At 31.8% G+C, this 23,102-nt stretch overlaps 1 protein-coding gene across 1 annotated transcript in view; it reads left to right on the top strand.

The window, feature by feature from the left end:
* LOC118199574 (uncharacterized) overlaps window positions 1-23,102 on the top strand; it is a 317,346-nt gene that overhangs the window by 254,240 nt on the left and 40,004 nt on the right. The window contains exon 36 of the mRNA XM_085810256.1: window positions 7,759-11,978. Coding sequence (XP_085666382.1) covers window positions 7,759-11,978 — 4,220 coding nt within the window. The remainder of the gene's footprint in view (window positions 1-7,758; window positions 11,979-23,102) is intronic.

Genomic DNA, 23,102 nt, shown 5'->3' on the forward strand with positions numbered 1-23,102 from the left:
TACATTCGACCATCCTGACTTTTCAATTGTCCTCAATTGAACCAAATCTTAATCTTTTAATCTTACATTAAAACAACAAATAAACAACAACAAAATATAATAATAATAAGTAGGATAACAATAAAATGAAATATAATTAAAAAAAAATACTTCTATAAGTCCTACATAATGCCTCTAGCGCAATGGTTTACGAACTGTTCGCTTGGGCCTTTTAAGTTTGTCATCGTCCTCGTCATTATTGCCATTGTCGTCATTGCCATCATCAGCATCGTTTGCTTCTGCGTTTTTCCAAGATTTTAGTTGACTTACATTTAGCAGTTATTTATAAAAGCGACCATCGCAGGCTTCTTCTAGTTGTGATATTTTATAACCGCCTCCCAGAAGTACTTCTGTCACAACCATTGGATCACGATACTTCGGTTGAGTTCTTTTTGGTTCTCCTGTAGATTTTGAATTTCTTTTAACTACTACTAGTTCTCACTGTTCAAATGATAGAGATCCCGATTTCTTGTTGTCATAATAAGTTTTAATTTTTTCTTGCTCTCTAGCAATTTTTTCTCTATATTCTCTTTGTAATTTTTCGGTTCATTCCAAACTCCTGCTTCTTCATCAGCAAGTAATCTCAAAACTCCATCTTGAAATCATTGTATATATCCATGAAGTATTTCAAATGGTGTTTTCCCAATAAATAATTATTTTGTCCCAATTTTTTTGATCATTTCTTTTCATTGATGTTACTATCGTTGATAAAATTGTTCTCTTTGATCTCTCGACCGTACCATTTCCTTGGGGGTGGGAGGTTGAATTTAATGTATGAAGAATTCCCTTTTCTTTCCAAAAGTTTTGAAATTCTTTTGAAGTAAAACAAGAATCTCGATCTGATAATATATGATCTGGTAATCTAAATTCTTCTATGAAACTCTGCAATGATTTCAGTACTTTTTTCGAAGATGTGTTTTTCACAATATACAATTCAACGAATCTGGTCATATTATCAATGATGACTAACAATTCTTTGTTTCTTTTAGAACTTGTGATGAAAGGTCCAAGATGATCAATATGTATTGTTGCAAAAGGTCTACGGCCTGGTGGAATAGGATGCATAAGGCCCTGCCTTTTTCCACCTAGGACTTTGTTGATGAGGCATTCGAAATACGTTGATATATGTTGACGAACATATCTCTTCATAGCAGGAAACCAGTACAATTCTTTCTTTATTTTTGAGACAGTCCTGTCAACAGCAAAATGCCCCATAAGGTCATGAAACTTTGCAACTATGCTTTTTCTCATGCTTTTAGGTACGACTTATTATAATTTCTTCTTTTCTCCATCATCCACAATACATAACAATCTATTCCTTTTCAAAGTATAATTCTTCACATTTTGATTTTCTTCTTTGGTTCTTTCACTGTGGTCTTTCTTCAAGATCATTATTAATTCTCTTAACTTTTCATCTGCATGCTGTATCATAAGAATTTGTTTGTCTAAATTTAAGGTCGGACAAACTTCTAAATTATCTTCTATCAAAGAATGCATGGTATCTGATGAATCAATAACAGGAGCTCTACTGATTGCAGCAATATGAGATATTTTAATCCCTGGTTTGTGGTCTATTTAAAAATTATATTCTTGAATAAGGATACTCCAGTGAGCAATTTGGGGATTGCTAGATTTCTTTGCATTCATGTAAACCAATGCTTGGCAGCCGGTAACTACCGTAAATTCAATTCCAAGTCAGAATTATTGAAGTCTATCTAGAGTGAAGACAATTGCCATTAGCTCAAGTTTACTCGAGTGATAGTTATTTTCAACTTCTGTTGTCTTCTTACTCACACAATAGACCAGATGCCATTTGCCGTCATTTCCAAGTTGAAGTAACATGCCAGCAATACCCTCTGAGCATGCATCAGTATGTACTTCTGTTTGAGCATTAGGGTTATACAAAGCTAAAATTGGTTGATTCGTTAATTCATTTTTTAGCACTGTAAAAAAATTCCACTGAATTTCTTTCCATCTGATTGTTTGATTTTTCTTAGTTAGTTGAGCCAGTGGTCTAGCTTATTAATGGCATAATTTGGGAATAAATCTTCTAATAAAACTTGTTAAACCAAGAAATCGTTGAACTTCATGATTGTTTGTAGGTACTTTTTGATATTACTTCAACTTTTCTTGATCCTGGCTTTATTCCCTTTTTATTGATGATAAAGCCTAAATATTCTATTTCTTGTTTGGAAAATTCACATTTCGGTAACTTCAAGGTTAGCTTGGCTGCACATAGTGCTTTGAATACTTTAATTAATTTCTGAATCATTTCTTCCCAAATCCTTGCTGGAACAAGTATCTCATTAAGGTAGCACAACACGTCTTTATTACATGATGAGGATAATGTGTAATAAATCAATCGTTGAAATTCTGCAGGAGTGTTAGTCAAACCAAAAATCATTCTTTCAGATTGTCCACTTTCTTCCGGTGTTACGAAAGCAGTTTTCAATTTTTTGCACTTTCAGTTAATGGAATCTGTAAATATCTGTGTGCTAAATCTAGTGTTGTAAACAGACTACATAATTGTTCTAATAAGTAATCTATTTTAGGCAGGGAAAATTTATCCTTTATAGTTTGTCTATTGAGATGCCTGTAATCAACAACTAATCTGTATTCACTTGTCTCTTTCTTTACTAATATGACAGGACTAGCATATGGGGATCATGTGTCTGTTACAATTCTATTTTCTTTCCATTCTTGAACTATTTCTTTTATTGCAGCTCTTTTAGAGGTATTTGTTCTATAAGTCTTCATACATACTGGCTTTGAACCTTCAATTTCTTTAATGTCCATTTTTATGAGATCTGTATACCCTAGTTCTGAAATATTTAGTGCAAAGCAATCTCTGTATTCATTCAGAAGATGCAGTAACTCTTGCTGGTGATCAATGTCGAGATCTGAGGCAATTTTAACTTTGCTTAAACTTACAGGAACTTTTATGTTGTTAATATGTTCCTTTTTTGCTGGGTTGGAGCTCGGTTCAGAAATTTCAGTATTTAAACATAGTTCAACTTCTGCTCTCCCAATGCGTAACACAATCTTTTTGGAGCTTAGCACTTCTATTGCCAGCGTTAATCATTGGTATACAAGTTTTGCTATTTTTAATTTCTAATAAACAGCCGATACTTTCGGAAGGATTTTCTATCATAATTAATCCATTATCTGTAAAATCGGTTTGAGAACTGACAAGACTGATCGTATTTTTCTCTAATTCATTTGCCTCAAGAGCTTTAAGGCAGACTCGATTTATTTTTTCATCAATTTGGAGGTTACTAAATAGTTTATCTTCTCGATATCCAAAGTGAAATCTTTTTCCTGTTCTGACATAAGCGATATGAGGGAGATCAAGCCATGTCTGTCCGATGATTAGACTAACTGGCTGTGCATCATCAGGAACAAGGGATATTTATGCCTTGGCCTTTTATATTATCAACCTCAATATTGGCTTTAATCATTCCTATAGAGGTCACTGCAGGCACCCTTTGGCTTCGAAAACTATACAATTCATTCATAGCACATTCGGGTTTCACTTTAAGTTTCTGAGCAACTGAAGTCCTTAAGAGACAACAAGAACTCCCCTTATCAGTTAAAGCCTGTATTTCTTCAGAATTATTCAGTTTTGCTTTTTTCAAATATATGAATTACTGGCATTTTTCAGGTGTCATCTTGTACCGTTTTAATAAGACCCTTTTAACTTCTTTATAATCGTTTGCAATCTCATCCATTTCTCTGGCAATTAACTGAGCAATATCATACGACACTAAGCCAAGCAAATGAGTAACCCATGTATTTTCTGGTATTTCAACTTGTTTAGCCAAACGTTCAAACATGATTAAATATAAACTGATATCATTCTCGTCAGGTTTAAATTTTTGCATCAAACGATAAAGCTGTAACTTTGGATTTATGTGCGTAACACTAGCATTTTGATTGGTGTCAGAATCTGTAGATCTAATTTCTGCTTCAATACGTAATTTTTGCAGTTCAAATTCCATTTCATACCCGCTCCTCATATTCTTCTTTTTGCTTACATTCTTCAATTTCTTCTTGACGTTTTCATTCTTCAGTTTCTTCTTTTTGCCTATGTTCTTCATCTTGAAGTTTTCATTCTTCAGTTTCTTCTTTTCGCCTATATTCTTCATCTTGACATTTTCATTCTTCAATTTCTTCTTTTCTTTCATTTGTTTTAATGGTCAACCATTCTTTGGCACATTCTTCATCATACTCTTTGCTAGTCAAAATTATCTTTTTCAAATCGCTCATTTTATGACTCTCATTTACATCTTCTCCCAATTTTTCAGCCAATATTCATAAATTGCATTTCTTTGCCTTACCAAAAATAGACATTTTCATACGTATTAAAATGCAAATACATGTATATATATGCTAATATTATTAACTTCCAATTAGACAATTTAGTAGAACACAGTTATGAGTATTTTGTAAGTTTGACGTTCTGAATATATTTTGAAATTTAAATAAATTAAAAAATAATTGGTCTTTTGCCAAAAAAATAAAAAAATAAAATAAAATTTTATAATAAATCTATTATATCAATCAGTGCACATATCTTGAAATTCAAATTCTTTACATGTCATCTTATTTACATGTAGCAAATTCTTGTAGCTTTAGGCTTAGGTTTCAGAATAATACCACTTTGGATTTGTGTTAGCTTCTTTTTGTAGTTAAATTAATCACTCATAAAACGATTGTAAAAGAAAAACATTTATTTAGATATTAATCGTACTCATTACTTAATAACTTACACATAACATATTCGTAAACGTGCATAACATAACAGACATTCTTACTGCCTCGTATCAATATACATTTAGAGCGTACATCATATGAATAAAAATATAAATAGAACAACATTCAGAAATTAGTTGCTGCCATTTCTCAGTAGATATTCTGTCTAATAACAATAAATAACTTACAATTTGCTTACATATACTTCAAGCTCAAGTGTTGATTTCTCACTTCTTTATTTGTTAAATAAAGGAAATAAAGGCTATTTATTTTTAATAGTTAAAAAAAAATTCATTGAGTATTTACTAAAGCTTCATTAGCACAAATGATATGAATTAAATATTTTGTTAACATAGGTGCTAATATATTTTTTATTCATATATTGAAACATCCCAATTTCTGTCTTGTTTTTGTCCTCCACATTAGGGAAAATGTAATAATTTGTTAAAGGCATTTATGTTAGTTTATTTGTTTGTTTATCCTTCAGTGACTGAATTTAATTTCTTAAATAAACTTCAGAATGTTTCTAATTGAAAAAAAAATTAAAATATTTTCTGTTTTTGAAAAATGAATTTAAGATTTTGTTGCATTTTTAAATGAGCGAAAATATTTTATTTTCATTTCTAGGAACATCCATTAAATTTTTGGCTACTATTACGAACATACGGTAATCCATACAAATAATTTTGTCAAAGAACAATTTTCCTTGCTCTTAAATTTTAAGAGGTTATTAAGTGATACTTTTTAGAATATAAAATTATTTCAAAAGATACTTATTAAATGTAGAAATTACTATTCTGAAAAAGAACATTATGAATTCATTAAATTTTGAATTTACATCTTGTCTGATTTGTTGAAAAAAATGTCCAAAACCTGTGAAAATTTTTATATAAACTGCATTGTAATTTTATAATTTAATATTTATACTTTATGAATTTTCACTCTTTACCAGATTAGAAGCATATAATATTTACATTCTGGAATCTTAATATGAATTAGAATGGAGCAATATAAACTCTTCCTGTGATATGAATATCATGTTCTTTTTTATGAGCACAAACTTCAGTTACTGAAGTATTGATTTTTTTATTTGTTATGTTGCAATTTTTTTGTTGGCTTATCTCCAGGTTTAGATAATCCAATAAAGTGAAGCCTTTATTGGGTACCTGTGATACCAGCCGTGCAGTTTTCTGTAATCCTGTTGTTTTTCTTTCTTAAAACTAGTGCATTCATTTCATATTGCATATCATTTTCTGCTTTATATGTCTCCAAATATTTTAATGCCTCTAAATTAAACATTTAATATTCAGTTCTTTATACACATTCTTTGTTGGATTTTGGCAGGTGGTATAATGTTCAATTTTATTAATTTTTTTATTTGTGAATGCATGAAAATATAGTTTATGCATATTTAAAAAATGTCTTTCTTCAGTTCAAAGAATTCAGTTTGTTTCAAGCAGAGTTAAGGAATTTTTATTTTGCTTTTTTAATGGTTGTCAGTAAATTTTTACATTTTGTAAATGTCCTCTTGAAAGTTTTTCCAATACTTTTTTCTCCAATTCTTTCTTACATTTTGAGTGTATTATCTAGTAGTTTACACTATTATAATTACATAATTTATACTGCTGTGTTTCGTTTTGTTATAATTATGAAGGAAGGAAATACTTGTTTAGCTGTACAAATTATTAAAAGGCTACACAATATTTTTTTTTGCAGATAAATGTTAAATTTTTTTTTCATTTTAATTTCAAATGAAAGAAATGCCAAAATGCTTATTTTCTAGAATTTTTATTATGTATTTTTTTAGAGAAATGAAAAAATTTTAAATTCTTTATTTTATCCTAAATATGTATCATAATATTTCAGTATCTTGTATGGAATGCAGTATTTTATTTAATAATGCTGTAGTTTACTGCAGATGATTTTAAATCTGTTATTATTTGTTGACTAATCCAGTTACTAACACTGTCATATGTTGCATGATATAGATTAACAATAACTCAGAACATGATTATGTGATATGTGTGCATTGTTTGTGCATAGAAAGGCAAAGTTTTTGTCTAAAAATATAGTAAATCTAACATATATAGGTAATTTATCTTGGTAAAAATTTTTTTTAACTTTTTTATATTTTATCTGATTTGGATTTCTGGCTTAAATTTATTTAATAGATGGTAATGAAACTTCGTGATATGCATCTTTAATTCATATTAAAAAATCATAGCAGTTTTGTATGGCATATCATATAACATAGGGGTTATTTGTGGGTTATCATACTTATAAAATTTTAGTAATGGTTGTTTATTACCAATAGTTAGCTTAACTGTGGAATACTGAAACAGTTTTGTAAGAGAGGGTTGATCATTCTTCTATGGATTAATTTTTTGTGAAATATTGATAGTGTATGAATTTGTTAGTATTTTGTGTGCACTGGAATTAACATGAAGGAAAAATTCTCTTCCGTTGATATTACTTCTCTTCCATTGACGTTTGCTTATTGCTATTAATTCTGAAATTTTAAATTTTGTTGACTGATTTTTTTTCCCCTGAATATATCTGCACATTATAAATTATTTGTAAATATTGAGATGAATTTTTAAAATTTAGGTTTTATACTACCTAGGAATTCAAATGGCATGAAAAGTCATTTTTAATTCAGAGATTTTGATTATGTTCTATATATTCTTGGTTGTTAACTTTTATAAACAGGTATTAAATTTGCTGAAATTCTTGTTTTTTTGATTTTCAAAATCTGTGAATTTTTCTAAGTTGACGTTACATAGCTTTGTTCTTCCAATAATATGCATGGAGTGTGAAGGCTAGAAGTAATTTGCATGGTATAATTCCTCTCCAACAATGTGTGAATTCCTGCCTCACCATTCTGGTTCTTATTAGTGCAAGTTTTTGGTATTGGCATGAAAAATAATTACTGGCAGCCTACTGATAAGAACTGTGTTGATTTCTTAGAACTGTACAACATCTATGGAGGCAGAAAATACTTCATTGGATTTAAATCTGGCAAGGTTTCATCAAGAGATGTTCCTGACAGTAAAAAAATTAAGGAGCATGCTCATCAGGAAGCTACTAAATGCAAAGTTATGGCTAGAGATTATTCTAGAACAATGACTCCCCCAGTTTTTTATAGAAGAAGGAAGGTGTTTAAGAGGCGTAATTCGTGGCCTTTGGATTCACCATTAAAACTCAATAAAAGAAAGAAGTATCAACAGCGTTTGAGAGTAAGAAATATACTGGAACCGTTTTGGACTAATACATATGAATGGTTGACAATGCGCTTTTCCCCCGAAATGCAGAAACAGGCACCATTGGCCATTCTTTCAGAATTTAAAGACCTCAAAATTAATGCTCAACCAAAAGTCGCAAGTTTAAATAGTGCAGAGATTTCTAATAAAATTTCCTCATCAGTGATAAATTATTCAAATGTATTGACATTTTACTTTATCAAAACTTCAAAAATATCCTTTTCAAAAGAAAGGTATCTACAAAATTTGAAGAAATGTTTAAGAAGTAAACAGTTTTGTGAAGTTCCCAGTTTAAAACGTACCAATTTTGATTTAGATTCTGTTGAAAATGAGTTTCCAAGTTATATCAAATTTAATAATGCAGAACATACAGATAATTCTGTCATTCCATCTTTTGCTGAAGATGCTAGGGTCTCCATTGAGAGTGATAATTTGAGTTTAAATGATTATAGTGCAAATATGCCTGAAAATTTTGTATATAGGCCTTTGCAAGTTGTTTATAAGCCTACATATGTATTTGCTAGACCTAGTAGACCTCTGCAGTCTTTTAATTCTGATTCTTCTGCTGAGGTACTTATGTCTACTTATGGGTCAGACACAGATTGTGATTTCTATTCAGTGAAACATCAAATGGTCACTAAATGTGCTTTCAAGGATAAGGAAAATATTCTAAAAGTTAACTTAAGGCACCCAAATAATAAAACTTTGGGGCAAGTAGAAAATCTAAAAAGCCCTTTTGGAGCCCCTCAAATTTCAAAAGGGAAACATAAATCTATTTCATCTCTTAGCTCCATGAAGGAAAATCTGGTGGATAAACCTTTATTTATGAAACCTGTTGCAAAAGAAATCTTACCTAAAAAGGCTCCAGCTAAGAATAATGTAAAAGATGTGGGAGAAACTCCTCAAGATATGCATGATCCTAATACACCCGATTCTGGTAAGAAGGTTTCTTCTAAAGAGAATCAGCCCTCTACTTCTTCAAAAACTCAACCTTCTAAGGGTACCACAGTACAGTCTAGCTCTGTAACTGCTGCTGGTGAAAGTTCCTCAGGTGCTGGACAAGGCAATAAATCTTACGCTCGGCAGTTATTTGAACAAGATATTCAGTCTAATTTTGCAAAAGGTTTAAAGAAAAGTAATGAATCAGAAAAGGAAGAAAGAGAAAAGCAAACATCCTTACCAAGAATGCAAGGAAAGGAAGCCAAAAAAGTTGGACATGACAAGTCAGAGGGAGTATCTGAGAACACATCACAAGCACAACATAGTTCTGTAATACCAGCTGAAGTACTTGGCCAAAGTTTCTTGAAGACTTTAGCAGATAAAGTTCAGCTAGAAGATTCTGCAGCAGAGAAAGCTCCATTTCCTGCATCTGTTATTGGTCATGCCTTTATAAATACTTTGCTGGAACAGCAAAGTAAAGTAGAAGAAAGTGCACCAAGTTCTTCAAAAACTATACCTGCAAATGTTATTGGGCAGACATTTTTGAAAACCTTAGTGCAAGAAGCTTCACCAGTTAAAGAACAACCTTTACCTGCTTCTGTTATTGGTCAAGTATTTCTGAAAAATTTAATTTCTAGTCAAACAGAGACATCTGATCCTGGGATTCCATCAACTACGACAGACCCATTACATCAACAGACAACTGCAGAAGAAACTGAAAAAGATATTATTCCTGCCACTGTTCTTGGACAAGCATTTCTGAAAAGTTTAATAAATATGCAGCCTGAGATAAAAGGTGTTGAAAAATCAGTACCTTCAACATCTCAACAGTCATTACCAGAAAAATCTGACAAAGATGCTATACCTGCTGCTGTTGTTGGACAAGCGTTTCTGAAAAGTTTAATAAGTATGCAGCCTAGTACTGAGGGAAAAGGTACTGAAAAATCTGCGTCTTCAGCATCTTATCAGACATTACCAGAGAAGCCTGATAAAGATGCCATACCTGCTTCTGTTGTTGGACAAGCTTTTCTAAAAAGTTTATTGACTATTCAGCCTAGTGTTGAAGAAAAAGATATTGAGAAACCTGTATCTTCTGCATCTCAACAAGCATCTCCAGAGAAACCTAAAAAAGATGCTATACCTGCTTCTGTTGTTGGGCAAGCATTTCTAAAAAATTTACTAAATATTCAGCCTAGCACTGACGATAAAAGTTTGGAAAAAAGTATACCTGCTTCAGTTATAGGACAGTCATTTTTAAAATCTTTAAGTGAACAGCAGATCTCAGAAAGTATGCAGACTACAAAAACAATACCTGCACCAGTAGTAGGTCAAGCATTTCTGAAAACATTAATTGAAAGTCAAGTGAGCGAAGTTCAGAGCGAAAGTGATGGCTCCAAAACTATACCTGCTTCTGTTATTGGCCAGTCTTTTCTTAAAACTTTGGTGGAAAATCAATCTACAATACAACATTCTGAAAGTTCAGAACCATTTCCTGCACCAGTTTTGGCACAAGCATTTGTTAAGACTCTGATTGAAAGTCAAAGTGCATCTTCTGAAAATCAGGATGTATCTAAACCTGTACCTTCTGCTGTCATTGGTCAGACATTCCTTAGAACGTTACTTGGAGAAACTGCAGCTCCTGATGTATCAAGTGATGAACCTATTATTCCTGCTCCAGTTGTTGGTCAGGCATTTCTTAAAACTCTTGTTGAATGTGAAAATATTGCAAAAAGCGAAACACAAACCTCTATACCATCATCAGTAGTTGGACAGGTCTTTTTAAAATCATTGTTAGATGCTGATCACAATCAAAATGTACAAACTTGCTCAGAATCTTCAGCTTCTGCTGATACTACAACAGAGCAGGGTAAAGTTCATGAAGGAAATGATTCAACCAAAGCCATACCTGCAGCTGTAGTTGGACAGACTTTTCTTAAATCTTTAATTCAGGAGCAAGCTGTTCAAAAATCTGACAGAGATCCGTTGATTCCGGCGTCTGTTGTTGGACAAGCCTTTCTGAAAACTTTAATTTCAAGTGAAGGTCAGAGTTCAGCTAGTACCATAAAGAAAGATACACCAATTCCAGCTCCTGTTGTAGGTCAAACATTTCTAAAAACATTGCTTGAACAGACTAAAAAAGAAGAATGTGTTAAAGAAAAACCTATACCCGCTTCAATAATTGGTCAAGCTTTTCTAAAAACTCTCGTTGAGCAAGAACAGATCTCTGAAAGCACAGCATCTAGTTCAAAACCTATTCCTTCTTCAGTTATTGGCCAAACTTTCTTAAAAGCACTGATAACAGAGAAACCAGAAGCTGAGGAACTAAGATCTGAACAAGCAATTCCATCATCAGTTGTTAGTCAGGCTTTTCTAAAATCATTACTTGAACAGAGTTCAACAAGTGAAGAAATTCAAGAACCTGCGGTAGGAAAGGAAACATGTGAAAAAGAGGAAGATAAGACAATCCCTGCAAGTGTTGTTGGATTAGCATTCATAAAAACTTTAAGTGAACAGTGTGAACCAGTTCGAAGTGCTGTGGAGGAAAGCGTAACTCAGACAGAAAGAACTTTGCCAGCTGGTGTAGTTGGTCAAGCATTTCTTAAAACTCTTGTAAGCATGACTAATGAGTCATCATCTCTGGTTCATGTGCCATCTAAGCAAGATGATAGTATGGATGGTAGTACAACATTTTTCCAGGAGAGTCAACCATCTTCAAGTCAAAGTGATTTTGTAGCATTATCTGAAGAACAACCTATCATACCTCCTCCACCAGGTTTCAGATCTGGTGAGAACACTGTAGATTCTCATCCTTCTGCTTCACAAACTAATGTTGGCTCTTCAATAAGCAGTGACCAGTCTGGGATAGTTAGTGAACTTCTTTCATATACTAAAATGATGCAGTCTGTGATAGAGAGTATGAAAAACTTGGATAATTTACCTTCAGACTCTGCTACAAATAGCCAAAAAGCAGATAAGGATTCAAATCATTAATATGCTTTTAATTTAAATTCTGTCATATATATATCCGTATCGATGTTAGAACTTGATCGTTAAATAATGCTTTTACTGTTAAAGTAAAAGTTATTTTTGTATTTAAGATTTCTTATAATGTAAGACGAAAAGCTAAAAGATCTTATTTGAATTGTTTATCAGATATGAATATCTTGTTAAACTTTAATGGAATGTATTTCACTTACTTTTGTATTAAAAATAATTTATTCAGTTATGAGAAGATTTATTAAATTTATTTTACATTTTCACTCCAGAGTCATAAAAAGTAGTTAAAAAATTATGTATTCATCTGCTTGAAAATTTAGTGTTCCTTTTCTTAAATGTGTTATCCTCCCATATAGCATATTTATATAGAAAGTAATACTTGCTTTGATTTTGGAAGTAGAGGGTGGAATTGAGGCATTGTGTCAAAAAAGATTTATTGATATGATCATTATTCTTTAGGGTTAAACTTCAGATGTTTTCTTTGATCTGTATGTGTGTTTCTTTTTTACATTCCAGTTGATAATACTTTCCCCTTCCCATTGTTTCTATAGAAACATTCATTTATCATGTTCACCCAATTAAAGTATCCTTTTTGTTTGCCCTGAAGTCATATTAGTTTGTTTAGTAATTTTTGTCCATTTCCAGCTGTTTAAGTATGAAATTACAGGAATATGTTTAGAAAACATATGATCGTATTTAGGTACTTCTTTATTTGTTATATAACTTTAAAAATTATACAGATACATCAAGCCATAATGTTATGTCCTTCAGACAAGTTAATTTGAAATGAGATTTTAGGCTCCATTTACTTTTCTTCCAAAAGTTATTCTTTCAAGCTCTTTAGCTGTATATAATTTATCACAACATGCAAACTATTTTATATCTATAATCTTTTAGTGCAAAAATTGGAACTTTTTTAAATAATATGTTTTCTTTTCAACAAGACTTAAAGAGGTTTGTAAAAATTCCAACCTCTGAAATAAAGTTTTCAGGATGTATTAGTTTGTTTTTCTAATTCACATACCTATGCACTAAATTTTCTGAAGATAATTTACAACTGTTCTACTCCACTGAATTACTTTCTTTCTTTTCCCTCCTTACTGAGTGTGGCAGAAAAATTGATTTTTTAATTCTAATTTTAATCAAATATTCATCATTGAAAAAAGGGCTTATTAATCTTTCCTGCATATGCAGAAGTTTTCAAATTGCAATTTCTGTTTTATCATCCAATTGCTTTTCTTATGTAAATAATTTTTATAATTAAGGAAGCCAAGCTAATAATTAATGTTTGTCAGTCATGATACAGACTTGATTTCATTTACAATAAAATTCATATACAGTTTTTATATTAAAACTGTAAATTTTTGTTCATACGTATATTTTAAATTTGATTTTATTCAAAATAACCAACTAGCAAACTGGAATTTTTTTGTTAATGTTATTTTTTTGTTGACCTCTGTTCTGTTCTTAAATCTATAAATTGTAAACTTGCAAAAAAGAAATAATTACTGTGTGTTATTTATAGATCTTTGCATTTCCAAAATGTAGACTAATGAAATGATTTATTTTTATCAGTGTTACAAGTCATTTAAATATGAAATTCCATCTGCTGTATATAATAGTACTAAATTTTACCTCTTTCATCACCATAACTATGAAACAAATCAACATTTATTTTAAAGCCAAATCAAAGGAAAAAGTGGAAGAAAATAAATTTGATGACAAAATTGTGTTTCAACAATGCAAAATTTTAGAGAGAAGAGAAATGTATACAAGTTAAATAGTAATAAAAAGGTAATGTGTTAACCTCCAAAAATTTAAATCTACATACAGTTTTGCAAGAGCTAAATTAGTTTTTATCATGTGAAACTAAACTACTATGTTTATTATTCACTTTTCTAAGAAATAAATTACATTGTTATTTGTGTGGAGAGGAACTAACTTCAAAGGTAAATTTTTCAATAAATAGAGTGAATTTTTTATTGAATCAAGTTATTTCACAATAGGATTACTTGGATCCTCATCCAAATTGTTTGAAGTTCTGCTTCATTCAGTAGAAAGCTGATTAGCATTTCATGTTTTTAATGATGATAAATATATCTATTAGTAGTACTTCAATAGTAATGCAAATACAAGATATCCAAAAATTGCCTAAAAGTTTCATTTATTTATTTTTAATATTGATTATAGAAGTATGCTTATATTTCTGATATAATGTAGAAAATTTATGAAAATAATTTTAGCAGTGTGGGTGGGAGGAAAGTTTATTAAGAAATAAAATCTAACATCTTGTATAATTCTCAGTCTTAAAATATTTGCTATGCTTCAATTAGTGAAAAATAAAAAAGTTCCATACTTTTGCATGCAAAATTCAAAGAGATACTCAAGACCAAATTTACTGACTTACTCTATTTTACCATGCCCACTTTTTTAATCATGTTTAATTCGCAAGACCTTTGAGAATAAATTAAGGAATTATCGGTATTTCTATGATATGTAAAACAGAAACTTGCAGATGGTAATTGGGGAGAAAATAAGCATATTTCTAGGAATTTTGTGTCTAAAGATAGAGGCATTTTTTTTATTTAACTAATTAAAGAACAAAGAATGCTTTACTACTCAGAGTTTTTGCTTTATGGGAACTATGTAAAAAAGACTAATTCTCCCATTTCCAGCATCGAAAGTTTCATAAAAATTCTTTACTTTGTGTTTAAATGGTAATAGTTGTTAAAGAATATTTAAGGAAATAAATCCTCTAACCTCTTTTTCTGAAGACTTTATTTATATTCAATTGTTTCGCATTCATTGTTTCGCATGTGATTATATGTATGTTTAAAATTCCTGCTTTGTTTAAAATTCCTACCTTAATTTTTTGTAAAAAAAGACATATAAAATATTGAAAAATAGCTGTTTTCTCTCGCAATATTTATGTCAAATATGCTCACTTTTCTTTATAACCCAATATTTGGAATTCTGGTAACAGATTTTCAGTGTATAAGCATATCAATTTGAATCGAATTGCTTATATGAGTTGGCCACTTTCCTCTTATGATTTTCGTCATTGGCAAACTATTTTCTTAGAGAAGAATTATTATCTTAATTCTAGAGAAGGGAATGGAGCTTAAAGCTTGACATTCAGTTTGAAGAAGCGATGTGAGTTTCTTTGGTACATGTGGTCAGTCATTTCCAAGAAGAAGGATAATCTTTTGTTACAACTTTCTGGGTCATTCTATTTAAAGTCTATATAAAGATCTTTAAACATTTTGCAGTGTCTAAATGCAAAATGTTTAAAGGTATCAGGTAAATAAATCTGATAATGGTACTAGAAGGAAACAAATCAGTAAGTAATAGTCTGAGCTAGATTGACCAGATTTGGGCCTATTGTCTCAGAATTTAAAGAATCCACAGCCATCCTATAATTTCTCATAATCTAGTATTTTACTGGTAAAAGCAAAGAAATTTGGCAATGGAGATTAACAATGTTTTCTGCCCCCCCAAAAAAACTGTGACCTTGATTGTAATTTCATCAGAAGGAACACTTTATATGCTTTTACCTTTTCCTGTTATCCCTTTGGGGTGCACTACACTTTAAAGTCGATATTTCAACAAGAAAAGGTTTATGCAGTTTATCTAGGCCTAAAGGAGTATACAGATAAAATTTTGTAAAAATTGCATTTACCATTTCAATTCTGTGGGTGTTCCATGAGGTGGAACACTGCACCACCAGAGCTCTTAAAAGTGCGATTAAGTGAGCATTGCAGTGAAGCACGGAAATTAGTAGAAGCTTATGTATAGTAATTAAAAAAACTATGTATTATGGCTGTATACATAGTTTTCTGGATATACACAATATTCTTGAATATATATGGATAAATGAGATAAATGTATGTATATACACTAGTCCTGTATACAAAAATATTTACAAATTTTTCGATTTCATAGCTTCATGAAATTTTCAAAGCATGTCACATCTTTTTGATAGAAGCACGAACCAACTTCGCAGGTTTTAAACAAAAAACTTGTTTTGTGCGTCTTCTGTTCCATGCAACAATATGTTTAGAATTCCAAATAAAAAGAAAGAAAGAAAAGAGAAAAAGAAACTCTTTCCTCTTCGGAAAAAGTTTTCCTGCCATTTAGGGAAAATTAATAATAAAAATTAACTGCAATTAATATTAACAATAAAAAAATAAGCTATAAGATATACATACACAAAAAATGTCTACACTATTATTGTAAGTAAACGGGAATGAGACTAAAAAGCGATAGCAAAATAATTCGCACAGCTCCCCTAAGTAAAGATGACTGAAGCTACTGATAAAATTCCTGCCTGAAAACTACTCGCAAAAATTTCAAGATGCCCATATTAGGGCTTTCATAGCACAAACCACACCTCACCCCTCAAGACTGCTTTGTTTGAATTCATTTCCCCAAAACAACGTAAATAGAAAACATATACAACAGATGCTTTCTCCTAAGACACATGTTCTGATGCATAATAGCATGAGATCGCTAAAGGCGCGGTGTTCCCACTAATGGAACACCCTGTTTTATTTAATGATTCTGCGCATACTTTTTGTATGAAAAATGTAAAAAAATATATAACAAATAATATAGAGTACAGCCATCAAAATTATATGGAATTTTTTTTCGTCATTTAATAATATAGAAAATTACTAGAAAATAAGTGGATTTTAATAACACATCATAAATGAAAATTCTGGGTCTCCTTGTGATATGCTGCCATCTACTATTTAACCCCTTCGAGCCGGGTAGCGAAAACGCACGCTTATCGCGGAGGCCGGCAGTGTCTTCCGCGAGCGTCTCTCCAGGGCCGGGGTCTTTTTTGCTACTAAGCCTAAATCCATGAAATTTCCGAAGTATGAACGCATTGTTTAATAATGCTCTATAGAGTATTTAAACGGCTTATGCTTTATAAATATTTTTATATATATACTTTAATTACCTTATTTCTTGTTTAAATGCATATTTTACACATTTTATTTTAATTACTCACCATTTTATGACTTTTAACATTATACATCTGAAAACTAAATATATTACTTAAAATTCTCTTTTCGTATGAAAAATTTTAAAACAGGGATCTACACACAGTCCTACGTTACATTCCTTGAACTCGTAATAACTCATTTGCTGTTTTGGAGGATTTTTCCGGGAATGTGAACAAACGAAGCACCATCATCTCATTTTCTTATCAGTCTCTTCTGAACAAAGTTTTGGAAAATGTCTTTCAGTTAATCTTTCAGAATCAATACCAGGGCCCACCAGCGGCTGAGCGGTAAAGTCGCTGAACACTGGTAGTTCGGTCCGAGGTTCGAATCCCGCGAACGGGCTGGCTGCATGGCGTTTTCGTGGTTTTCCCCATGTGTAATGTGTATACGAGCCAGTTTCCATTAGAAAGTCCTCCACGAAGGCATCCCTCCTCTTAGGCAGATAGCCCTCGAGGCTTTGCCATAATCACACACACACACACACAGAGAATCAATATCAGAATTTCAGAATCAGTATCTGAAATATTTTGCATCATTTCTGCTATTTCATGCTCTGTTAAACATTTTCGACGCTTCGACATTGAAACGGTAAAAACAAAGAATTCACGTCTTACAAGATCTAATTATTTTCTAAAAACTGAACTGTAAACCGAAATACTCAACGCTTTAGCGCATATAAAACTTCTACTTACAATAAACAACTACCACGTGCGAATAAAGTGCGATTTAAAGAGACGTCATAAATCACGCCATTCGGAAACATTTAGTTCCCCGTTTGTTTATATAATCAAAAACACATGTATGTGAATCATGCTTCTCTCATTTCGAGTAGAAGGTCTAAGGTACATGTATCTGAAACCATATGGGCATACAGTGTCATTTTGTGGCAGAAATTATAGTTTGAAAAACGTTCCAAGGTACTGGAACAAATACTTGACATTCGGTAGAAAACGCAACGATGCTCTGGCACGCCTGCGTGTTGGCCGGTAGATAAGTGTGTTCGTTGCTGGCACGTATACGTGACAGTCGGCATGAAGGGGCTAAAAAGAGAAGTTTGAAGTATATTATACATGCATTTTTATTCATTTACGATTGAATTTAACGGTTTCAGAAGCGATTCAATTTGGGTGTTCCATGTAGTGGAACACTGAGCAACAAAAGGTTATAACATGCTATGGTGTTTAATCTCGAGATGAAAATATTATGACAAATGTTGAAATTTGTGTCTTCAAATTGTTCCTCATGCACATAATTCAATAAGTAAGGCATCCATCATATACAAGTTCAACACATTTGCTACTAAAATGTAAAAGGGCACCATCTCCTATTGACTGATAATATACAGGGTTTATCAGTACAGCAGTGATAAACTTTCAGGAAAGATAGAGTACACCTAGATGATGGGATCACCTAGCAATGCATAGTTGGAAACCTTTTCCTGGTGTGACGGTGATGACATAAAAACCAAAAAAAGGAAGTACACAAACAGTGAGGCAAAACATGTTTTACTATGTTTAGTACAGCAGAAAACTATAAATAAGAGCAAAAACAACAGTCACCATTAAAGAAGTTGATCGAAATTACAACCGTGATGTAGGCCTCACTTCTCTGGTGTATGGAAGATCTGCATCACGAATGGAAGATCACATGGAAGATGCATGAACAATACATGGTTTCTGCATGATGGTCCGGGTCATAATTTCGAACACCTTTGATGATGATTGTTGTCTCTGTATGTTATTTGTTTTTTTGTTTTACTCTGAATAATAAACATGTTTTCTCATTCCATTTATGTCTTTTCTTTCTTGATTTTTGTGTCATCACTACTGCGCCAGCAAAGCGTTTCCAACCATGCATTGCTATGTGATTTCCCATCATCTAGATGTGCTCTATCTCTCCTGAAAGTTTGTCACCACTGTACTGATGCATCCTGTATTTTTGTACACTAGTATCCAAAACTAATTCCAGTATGAGAAATTAGGGTTTTAATAAAAAATATTATTTTAATAGTTTTATATTTAATTTTAATATATAAACAAGTTAGAACTTGAGATCGTGTATTACAAGTTTTCGTATGGATTACTACTTACTATAAATGCAGTTGCTGTGGACTTGCCTAAGAAATTATAAAGGTTCTACATTTCTATCACTGTCTCACATATGGTCTGTTTAAAGAAGCTTTATGGCTTATGCATGAGGCGGTCAGTTAGGAACTTGTTAAAGTAATGCAAGTTTATCATTAATGATGTCTTAGAGTGATGTCCAGTTTGTGTCTGATTATATCTTGCTGAAAAATTTGTTGAGTTGGTGATTACATTTTAATTAATTTAAAAGACCTCTTAAACATCTGGAGTGGTATTAGTTTGGTGGGAGGTCAATGGCTTGGTGTTTCACTTGTAATCATGAATTTTTTTTTTTTTTTACTATTTGAGAAAATGAGAAAGGTTTTCTCCATCAAGAAACTATTTGTGTACTCATCATTGTCTTATGCTTTAATTAATTCATCGTGTATTTCAGTTACTGTTACATATATGTGGCAACACACTAGTTGCTGGTCAAACTGAAGTGAAGTAATGGTCAGGTAATGTTCGGGTGAAATAAACAATGTGCTATGTGAACGTGTTGCAATGACTTATAGATCAATAAATATTAATACGATTAAAACAGTTACTGTTTGATTTGAGTTGTTAAAAAATAAAACTACACTTTATAACCAGGTGCATTTTAAAGCAGGAAATCTGTGTTTTTTGGCCACATATGAGAATAGAGTTAGAGTGCACATGCTTTAGACCATTGGTTCTCAATGGGGGTGGTATTGCCACTCGCAGGGGACAGTGGAAGGATGCTGAGGGGTGATGAGCTTGTTTTGAACAGCAGGTGAGCAACGAGCATGTTTGTGGCGGTAGGGGGTGATGAACATGTGTTGCCATTCGAACTTAATTTAAAAGCTCCCCCAAAACTCACTTGATGATCAAAACTTGATCACCTGATTTATATCATTTGTACCACAGCAATAAAATGAACTTACACAACGGCTTCCCGCATGCAATTCTAAGAATGTCGATAAACAAAATTTGTCATTTTCCCGTAATGTCAGAGCAAAGTTTCTGAGGGCACTGTCTGTCTCGGGGTTACTAACACCCTCATCAAAAAAAGTGAGGGGGGGGGTTTGATAGGTTCTTGTAATCTATCAAAACTAATTGCTAAATCAAGAAAGTTCATACCATGGACAAAGAGTTGATATAAAAAAAAGAGAAATCGATTCCAAATAGTGGAAAGAGGAGACTTGAACCTTCATCTCTCTACTAATATTGAACGGAACATTCAGAAACTGGCTCTGAAGCATTAAGAGCAAACATCCCACTGATCATACTTGATTGTTTCATTTCTTTTAGTATAATTTTGACTTTGATTATTTAATTAACAATAAAGAATTTTTAAACATAAAACATCACTTAAGTAATAATCATTTCGGTTTTAACGAAAGAAATGTACTTACCTTCCAGGCGAAAGTGTCGGGTTAAATAAATAAATTTAAAAAAATTGGTGTGAGTCTACTGAAAAAAATTACTTAAAATTTTTGTCTTTTATAATTCAGGAAGCCCTTTTTCCCAAACCCAAATTACATGATTTTCACAAAGAGGGGCATTGAAAAATTTTTCGCTCCTTAGAAGGGCGGCAGCTTCGAAAAGGTTGAGAATCAGTGCTTTAGACTAATACAGTTATATCCAAATAAATATTCTATTCTAACATCATCAGTTATCATATTACTTGGGCATTCAGTAATAAAATAGCAAACTGTGCTTTTGAATACAGTGCATATTAGATACTGTGAACAAATAATTTGTATGCTGGGTTTTTATTACTTCTGTGATCACAGGGGTATTAAAAAGAATATTTAAAAGAATAGTTAGCCACTTGAGTTTCTTGTACATCCGACTTTTTTAAGCAACCAAAATTATATTTGTGTAAAAATACAAAAAAATCTCAGAATATTAACATGTGAAAGTTTTCATTTGACTTGGATGATTTGTATTTCCCCAGCTGTAAATGAAAATAAAGATATATATATACATATATATGTATATAATTATATTTAAATGATGAATATTATTATTTATATAGATTTTTATATAATCATATTTAAATGATAGTGTTAGAATAGAATATGTATTTGGATGTAATGGGAATATTGATGAATTATAAAATAATCTTCATTATTTGAATATTTAAAAGAACTAAGAATAAGTAAATTCATTTCATTCTTTAGCAGTCGTATAGCATTTTTGAAAGGAATCTGTGAACACCAAAATGTAGATTTATTTTCAGTGTTGCTTCTAAATATTAATTGCACAAACTTTCAGAAGCCATTTAAAAAAATGCAACTTGTATCTCTCTTTTGTAGTTTTACAGTAATAAAAAGGAATCTGTTTGTTCACAATTCAAAACATTTTCTTCAATAATTATTGAGTTCATGCATTTTTTATAAACTATTCTTTGAGGCTGCTATTTATATATGTACTCAAACTTGGCTAATTTGAATTTAACTTGAGTTTTTGAATAGCTCAAATTTGATCAACGCTATTTCCTGCAACTTGATGCAGCTAAGGTGACACCGCTTTATCAACCTCCATAGTAGGCAGGAAGGCTGGTTGATGTCTAAAGAATTTTCAAAAGAGGGATTAAACAAACTTGCTTATGACACTGGGGAGCCTCAATCACTCAGCACAGATGAAATGAACTGTCATTCAGCCCCCAAGACTGTACCGGTAAAGTGGGCACTTGTCAAACCTCAGATGTGCAGAGACCGCCAAGGGTGGAGGCATCTGTGGACATTGTGATCTTGGCTATTATGGTTACCCACACTGATGGCCAAGGCCACTATTATCTGGAAAAGCATATGCTGCCCTTTCTGGCAGTAAGGGATGGATTTGTGTTATGTGCCCAGAGCCGCTACTGTCATACAGAGGGTGTTCACACATTTTTGTGATGGTTTTGCAAAGATTTATATAAACAAACCTTAGAATTTTATTCTCTAATATGCTCAGTTTGATAGCCCTTTTATTGAATAATCATATTACATCTTGATTTCCAAAATAAAAGTCCTTTTTTTAAAATATCAAGGTTGATTTTATTCCACTCCTCCTTCACATTCGTATAGAATCCATCCAATGTTTTAGGATGCTGCTTATAAAGAGCTTGTTTTGTCCAAATGCACAGTAATCCATAGGAGACACATCAGAGGACTTGGATGGGGTGAATTTAAAAGGAATAGCTTTAATTCCGGTTTCATTTTCTTATTTTTTCAAAAAATAGAGCAGTAGGTTTAGAGATATGTCTGTGGAGCCTTATCCTGATGGAACTTAACACAGTGAAGATTGTTTGAATAAAGAGATTGAATTTCTTCTTTAAAAATAGGTGTTGAAACATATTTATGATAGTAATCCGAATTAATTTTGACATTTTTTCATACTTTCCTTAAGTTTTCCATTATAAGAGATTCCAGTGATAACCATAAACCCTTTAGAAACTTTCTTTGTTTTCTCTGAACCAAAATATTAAGGTTTTTTCTCTTACTTTTCGGTAATGAATCAATGTTTTTCTATTGCAATCAGATAAGTATATCCAAGTCTCATAAATTTTTAACTATGTATTTCCATTTTTCATGTGCCAAATAATTTTCATACAGCAGTCTGCACATCTTACGCTGAGAAACATGTTTTGGCATTAGGCGCTGAACATCATGTTTTATTATTTTGATTAGCTTTAAATCAGATTTTATAATTTTGTTCACAGATTTGTTATTTTTATATTTGGTTTATTTATTATTTAGATATTTATTATTTTATTCTGATATTTAGAGATGTTGCAATAGCTCTTTAGGGGGCTGGATTTTTCTTTAAAACATGAGATGTGACTTTAAATTTAATAAGAGCTGCCCATATCTCTGTTGGGTATGCATTTTTTGCCTTTTCCCTAGTCAGATGTAAACTTCGACGTTTCTTTCCTTTCATATTAATTATGTCTCTTATTTTACATGTAGAAATATTAAAATCATGCTTTTCACATCCGAACAGTTTCAGTAATCGAATAAATGTGTTTCTCT

Source organism: Stegodyphus dumicola, chromosome 2 (genome assembly GCF_044657685.1).
Source record: "Stegodyphus dumicola isolate Sdum_Otavi_A_Nest chromosome 2, ASM4465768v1".
Lineage (NCBI taxonomy): Eukaryota > Metazoa > Arthropoda > Arachnida > Araneae > Eresidae > Stegodyphus > Stegodyphus dumicola.